Source organism: Mugil cephalus, chromosome 8, assembly GCF_022458985.1.
Source record: "Mugil cephalus isolate CIBA_MC_2020 chromosome 8, CIBA_Mcephalus_1.1, whole genome shotgun sequence".
Taxonomy (NCBI): domain Eukaryota; kingdom Metazoa; phylum Chordata; class Actinopteri; order Mugiliformes; family Mugilidae; genus Mugil; species Mugil cephalus.
The window spans coordinates 22,698,946-22,706,639 of NC_061777.1; the positions used below are offsets into that span (position 1 = coordinate 22,698,946).

General features: G+C 45.5%; 1 protein-coding gene across 1 annotated transcript; it reads right to left on the reverse strand.

Annotated features, from left to right (window-relative positions):
* Nucleotides 1–3,009: 3,009 nt before the first annotated feature.
* znf703 (zinc finger protein 703) lies at nt 3,010–6,218 on the reverse strand. Its single transcript, XM_047592678.1, has 2 exons — nt 5,553–6,218; nt 3,010–5,029 (listed from the first exon to the last, which is right to left on the reverse strand). The coding sequence occupies exons 1-2, from the start codon at nt 5,817–5,819 to the stop codon at nt 3,521–3,523; spliced, it is 1,776 nt and encodes a 591-aa protein (XP_047448634.1). The 5' UTR covers nt 5,820–6,218; the 3' UTR covers nt 3,010–3,520.
* Between the last annotated feature and the right edge of the window lie 1,476 nt (nt 6,219–7,694).

The window sequence follows — 7,694 nt, forward strand, 5'->3', positions numbered from 1 at the left end:
GATGTGTTCACGCCATCTGGGTTGCTTTAACACTGCGGTCACTGTTGGATGCCGAAGGCTCTGTATTGTGTCCTGATGTTAAACACAGAGGTGGTAGTCATGGAGTTGAGGTTAATGTTTTGTTCTGAAGACACAGAGAGCAAGGGAGAGAAAGACAGAGTACCCTTCCCCTCTCTCTCTCTCTGGCTGTCAGCAGCGATGGTGAGCTGGGGTAGAGCTGGCGTCTAATTGAAGAGCAGCTCCACACCCTGTCGTCATTAATCACTAAGCCTGTCAGCCGCTGCTCAGGACCTCACAGTGGCACTCTCCACCGTCTCTGCACTGACGCACAGAGGGGAAAATATTAGTCCCCTCCATCACCATCACCACCTCCTGATACTACCGCTACTACTACTCTGGTTACTCCTGTCATTCTAGCAGCAGAACCGTGGCTACAACTCTTAATTTAACTTGAATATGACAGAAGCTCCTCTGATCAACAGAAATACTGCTAGGTTGAATCATTTATTTTCGGGTTTCATTCTTGAATTTTGTCTGAAATAATTAGTGTTTAAGAGATGATACTAAGTGGATTTTGTTTTATAACTTTTGTTAAGAAATAAGAAAATGTTGACTTTTTTTGTTCCCCTGCAATAATATTAACAGTTAAAACAGCACAAAAAAAACATCAGAGTAACTTTCTATTTGTCTGCTTTTTCCTGTTATATAAAATTAATTGTAAACTGGTTATATGTTTGCCAAGATGAACACAAACTAGAGTCGCAGAATTTTAGTTTTTAGAAATGTCTGACAGTAAGATTGAGCTGAATTTATTTTTTTTATATATAGTTTTACATAAAACACATACATACATGTAAATGTAATTTTACAAATTCATGTATTGTTTGTCGCTGCGAATAGGAATATACTGTTTTCTTAAGAACTTTCACTAATGTAGTATGACCACTTTTGTTAGAAACATTAACGCAGCCTCAAAGAAATCAGTCACACATGTGTCACCCTTGGTGGACAAAGGACTGAAAACACACACACACACACACACATAGTCTCACTCAGGCGACATAAATAGAGTGTGTGGGTGTTGACTCAGCTGCGAGAGTGTGGGGGGGAAGAAGATAGATGGAGGAGATTGATGAGCGCCGGGATAGGGAGAATAGTGAGGCATTTGATGAACGAGTGTAAACTGGCAACAGTGGAATTAATTCCACCTCCCCGACAAGATTGAAAGTTCTCCCCTTTGCGTGACCTCCAGCGTGAATCATCTTCACATTTGAGCCAAGGTAGCCACTTCTCTATCTACAGTTTGTAAAGCAGCATCCCAGCAGCCACATTCATACATATCAAAAACAAGATAACACTTTGTGTGTGTGCTTCAACCCTTGGTGTGCTGAAAGAGAGGTACCTGCCCTCCTTCAACCTATTTTCACCTGCACTTCATCAACGCAGCTTTAGGGGGCAACATAATCCAGCATATCTGCTGTAGAACAACTCCGCAAGTTATAAAGAAGTGTGCTGCCTTAAATACATCACACGCAGTACAGCGCTAAACCAGAATATCCTTGACCTATTTTGTCTGGACTGCTTTATGAACTCCATCAGAAACACAACAACAAAAATGTAAGTCTGTCCTGTTCTAGAGAAGAGCCTGGCTCTAGTTTCTAAAGAAGAAAAATAAGTGTGACGTCCCAAAGAGCTGCCCAGAGCAGTGATCAGGGCGCCGTGACCTTGCTGGTGTGGCAGGGGCTAGATGCGGTTTGGGAGGGTCATCCATTTTGTTAATGGTCCTGTCAAGTGACACCTGTGCTTGCCTCTCCCCTGTCTGGAGTGCTAATGAACCGCGAGAGTAGAGGAGTCTGGGAGTCGGGGTCAATAGCCGCCTCCTAGACTAGAGCCTCAGCGCTCTGCGCCACCTACGCCCTGTCAGACAAATTGAGTGGAGACGTGGACACATTATCAAGGCCAAAAGACTCTAATGGCAGTGGCGCAGCTTTAAGGTGGACCCAGTCCTTCCCTATGAATTAGTGTCTAAGAGCCCTGAGTTGAGAACGCTGACTCCGGTAAACAGCAGAAAGAGTCAAGAAATGGCTCTTCACATCAGGACGGAGGCCTCCATGTTTGTGGGTCCCTGTAAAAGAGACCTCTCCTCAGGGGAGGTGTCATGCTTTGATGAATATTTCTCTATTAACCGCCTCCCATTGTCAGCCCTGGCCTTTGTGTTGCAGGCCAATCCGTCAGACCGTGAGGAGGTCCTGGGTCGGCACCTCCCTCAGGTCATTATTGAAGTCCCAGTGACCTGGCAGCCACTCCACATAGCCATCCACTTTGCTGAGGAAGCTGTTTCCAGGCCTCACAAACAAGAATCAGCAATTAAAAGCTGCACTCGCAACTACAAAAGCAATGTGGATGATGGAAGGAGGAGGAGGGATGAAAGTCCTCAGAGACAAGCTAACAGGCCTAATGTGACCTAGCCTGCCCTCTTTGGGACTCCCTGTCAACTGATATGAGCCATGAAATATTACACATAGCCACATATAGCGTGGCTGTAAGGGCCGTAATGATAGATGGCCTTAGATAAGTGCAGTGCTGCAGTCTGACAAGATTTATTGCATCTTCTGATGCTTGTGACAAAAAGCTACATTGTGGCACTATATATAGCGTTCAGTGAGGAAAAAACAAGTTAAAATGAAATCACGTATCATTTATTTAACAAAATAAGACCTCTTCCTGTCGGACAGCGCAGCCATCACTGTTTTTATTTATGTACTGTTTTCTTATCTGTGCACCATTCATACTCGTGACCCCGACTTGCTGGCCCCTTGTAAGCTTGAAAAAATATTACATCTTTGCATATTTACACATAAAAATAATGCCATTGTTCAAGATATTTCTCAAGGACATGCAGTTCTCCAGAGTCTACATACGCAGTGGAGGATGAGGGGAAAAAAACAACAGCAGAGAGAAAAATGGGATAAAAGAGGTCCCAGAATAAAGCCTCACAGTCCATCTTTATCGTGGTGCAACATTTTTATTTTTAGAGTGTATGATAGGCATAATGGTACTATACTTAAATCATTCTTTTTCAGTTAGAATACTTATGAACAACTTATTTGGACAGCAAAATTTTCCCCCCTCAGAGTTGAATACCAAGCGCTTGAGTGAAAAATAAATACAGACTTTCAGTTCTGGGAGACAGATATAAAGAAAAGCAAAACAAAAAGAAAGAAAATCAAGACTGTTGTAATAATCCCACAATTTCATCATTTTCAAGCTCTGCCTCCTGCCATCTTTAATCATTAAAGTCTGTTGCTTTTCTGCTGCAGACAATCCATCAAAGTCATTTTTCCTTTGGAGCACCAGTCACAATCCTGAGGCTAACAGGTGGTATTCCTGGCAGGCGAGCCAGCGGGCATGATGCCCTGTACTGGTGATAACCCCCGTTCTCGAGAATCCATCTTTAGGGCCGCTCTGGAGAGTTCAAGCTCGTGCCTGCAGTCTGTGGGTGTTAACGTTATTTCAGATATCACTGGTATCCAAGAGCCGAGGCTGAGCCCAGTCTCTGACTGTAGAGGGCATAGGGGGAGTAATAGGCTGAGGAGGAGGGGAGGGATGGCATGTGAAGTCCTGGTGCTCCGGACAAGTGGGATTTGCTGTAGGGATGGTAGCGGGCCAGGCCCAAACCAGGGGAGCCTCGGAGGGAGAAGGAGCTTGGCAGGGTACCTGGGCTGCTGGGTGGGGGCAAGTGGAGATGGCAGGAAGCTGCAGATGAGACAGATGAAGGATAGGCTGACAACAGCTTATTGTCCACCATTCCAGGCAGAGCTGTGTGAGTACGCAAGTGGGCTAGTAGCTCCTCTGACGTGGCAAAACGTTTGTCACAGGGACCTCCAACAGACACCCAGTTACAGGCGTGGGGCAGCGGCTCATTGGGAATCATGAAACCATACGTGTACAGGGGGTGGGAAAGGGTGGGGGTGGTGCTGGAGGACAAGGAGTTGGAGTGTAAGGAGTGAAGGTGGTGTGAAGGGTAAACAAGTGGAAAACCAGACTTGAGGCTCGAGGGGTCATGGACACAGGTGGAGCAGTTGCTGCCTCCTAGGTGGGGTGCATTGGGATAACTCAGACAGTAAGGGTCCCGACATAAACCCTGCATCAGAGATGGGGGTGAGGCTCCAGTGAGTGGGCTGGAGCTGGGGTGCTTCCCTGGAAGTCCTAAGCCCAAACCAGACTTGGTAGGATCCAAGCCGGGAACAAACTGGGAGGGGTAACCAGCATAGGCCCCCACAATGGAGCCGTGGTAGCCCATATTAGCAGGAGGCAAGGGGAAGACAGAATGTCCAGGTTTAAAAGGGGAGACTGGGGCAATGTGCCCAGACCCCAGGCCAGACTGAGAAGAGACCTGCGTGTCGGTCTTGCTCTCTGGCCGTGGGCTACTGGCAGAGCTGGCATTGCTGGAGTTGGCGCTGGCCCGTACGTGGCTCGAGTTGGCTAACTGAGCCCCATCCATCCCTGACTTAGAGGCATCTGAGTCTTTTTTGCCAGCACTGCTGTTGTTACTGTCCGAGCTGGTCTGCTCTGAACTCCCCGGTTTGTTGTCCATGTGCTGGGCCTGGGAGTGTGGCGACGGCTGCGTGGAAGGGGAATGACTCTGTCTGTGGGGCTGGCTCTGAGTGTGCAGGGGAGGAGAGCTGGAACTGGGCGACCGTGAATGAGAAGGAAAGGTTGGACACGTATCTCTGCCACCACTAGAGTTTCCATTTGGAACTCTAAAAGATGCTTTATCTGAGGGCCCCTTTGTCACAAGAACGTCCTTACGACAGTCCCCTGATGTCTTGGAGTAAGGCTTGAAGCTGGACTTGTCCTCCAGGGACTGGTGCTGCTCTCCAGGCTTGGCTGACCGACTGGAGGACTCCTTGTCTCCCAGACTACCGGAGGATAGAGAGGCCAACTTGGAGGAAGAGGGGGGGTCTGGTTTGCCAATTTGAGAGCAGGTCTGGGCCAGCAGAGCCAAAGGACTCTTCTTGGCATCCAGCTGAGGAGAAAAAAAGAAGTGGTGAACAATCTGGAAATGTGCTGAATAAATTAAATCTTAGCGTCATAGCAGCTCTTTAAAACATATACAAATTAACTACTACTTTTTATGGTCAACACATAATCAATTTCAGAAAATACATTTTCTTGCCTTAATATTACTAAAATTATTAGTATTAAATATAACAAAATTAGTAGAGATTATTACAAAGTTTAAGCAAAGTTTTGTAAAAAGAAAAGGAAAAATGAAATCAAAAACACCATAAATTAGTTAAGAAGATAAAATATAATTATTTTATATCTCTGATTATAAACAATTAATTTAATTTTTAAGATGTATTTTTTAGTAGTTTTTCAATTTATAATTTTAGTGCCACAAAATATCACCGTGCGTAAAATGGCGCGTATGGCGTTTTTGTGAAAATAAAAATTACTGCAGACTGTGTACTAAAAATATTTGAAATAACAAGGGTATCCGATGATACCAAAGCATCTTGTGAAAAATCGGCTTTTTATTTACTTACTTCAATGCTGACGGGCGCGGATGTGAGGGGCTGGAGGTACTCTGGGTGCAGCAAGTGGCCGCTGTGCGCAGTCAACATTTTTACGACCCTGATGGGAAGCCTTTTGGCCTGGCGCGAGGGATCCGAGGGACAAGGGCAAGACGTAGATGTGGAAACGGACGGTTTCTCCGCTCCTGTCCGGTGTGGATCACCGCTGACGTCGGCGGTGGTGCGCTCCGGGGACTGGCTGCGTAACAGAGGTTCAGGTCCACCGGGAAGATCTCTCATCTGGATCGGGGCTTGAAGAGGGACGAAGGCATGTAACGAGTGGCCGCAGAGTTGAATTTAACTAAGCAGCACATTTCATGATGATAATTTTGATCGAAGAAAGTGCGTAAATCCAAAAGCGCTGTGCGCAGTGCGCGTCCTCCGTGTCGGACCGAGCTGTCTCTATGTAGAAACAAATCGCGAAAATGTCATCCTTTATCGGGCTCTTCAACTTTACCCGTTAATTATCCCTGAATATTCCTTTATCCAGTGTTGGGAAAAAAAAGATTGGAAAATACCACGAGTAGTCGCTGCTCATCAAAATACGAGGCAAGTTGCAGGAATCTCCCCGCAGAGGTTGGTGTGTGCGACAGTCGTCCCGTGTGCGCGTCTCTCTCCCTCTGCAGCAGCCTCACAGTACCTCACTTCTTCCACATACTAAAGACGTGAGGGGAGGGATTTCAAAGCATAGAGCCGCCGTCCAATCACAAGTGCCCGCATTTAAAAGCAGGGGCGGGGTGAGGGAGGGGGCGCGGTTTGTCTCCAGGCCTCACCCTCATCGCCAGCCTGTAATGTCGGTGGAAATCTGTGTCAGTGACCTCCATAAGCCTCATGCAAACTACACATGAACTAGTAATAAAATTTTACAAAATAAATAATAAATAAATTAAATAATAATAAAAAAAAAAGTTTAAGCATGGATGAAATCCATCTAATGAGTAAGAAAACAAATACCCCTAGAGGCAAATATCTCTGGGTTAACTGCCAGCTATCGAAAATATGTATTTATTTATTTGGAATGTAACCATCCCAATGTTGTCAATAGTCTATTTAATTCAAAATACTAACCTACTGTCCGTGGACAGTGGTATTTTAATGGCTTTATTGGATTATAGTAACCAAATGGCCATTGCTCCCGGGCTTAATTCAATTTTTCCAGGTTAAAGCAATTTCACATGATTCAAGTTTTATGTATTTTGCATGGTATCTTTAGTTTTTACAAACACGCCATCCACAAACACTCTAATGTCAAGAGTCAGTTTACGAGTACAGATGCATCCTCACTAAGTGGTGTCCATTTTGTGCCTGAACAAAAAGGAACTGTAATATAGTATGGTCCCTCTTTGGCTGCCTCAGTAGTAAGGCCTATAACTTAATCTCATTTTCCATAAAGGACAACAAACTGTGCTTTATGGGGATTTCCATCCTGGTTCAACTCAGTCAGATGGCCATAATTACACTATCCGTAATCCAAGATATTACAACACTGTTATGTTCAGTCTGTTTAAAGTAGTTTCATGGATCAGTGATCGCTGGCTAAAGAAAACCCGAACAAGACTTTCTTTTGAGGTTTAATACGCAAAATTGTTGACATTTCACAGCGCGGCCTGGCCTTATCAAACTGCACTGCCATCAGCCTGCTCCTTGATCATAATGACTGCTGCCGTTTATCTGCTGCTGAGTGGAAAGGCAGCATGAGGAGGATGAAGTCACTGCAGCCTCACTCAACAGCATCACTGTTTGACCTGTCATCATTAGGCTTAGCCGTCACTCATCACCCACACAGTGCCACTCACGCTTGAATGACCTGCAGGGATCCGAGAATTTGCGAACGCAAATGTGCACGCCGCCGGGCTAAGTGCTGTACAATCTTCTTTTGAATCCGTCTGTTTGTTTAAAACTGTCTGTCGCCACCGTAGGGCGAGACACATAAACAGGTGACGCATAACAACTGCTTTCTCACTGTGAGATTTAAAGGTAACGCTGAGAGCTTAGAGGGATTTCAAACGTTCTTTTACAATGCAGACTGCCAGTTAAGTTGAGCCCTTCGATTATACTCTTGTTTATCACGCAGTCATCCACTTGTTAGAAGGGTGAGTGGGTAAGTCACTGCAG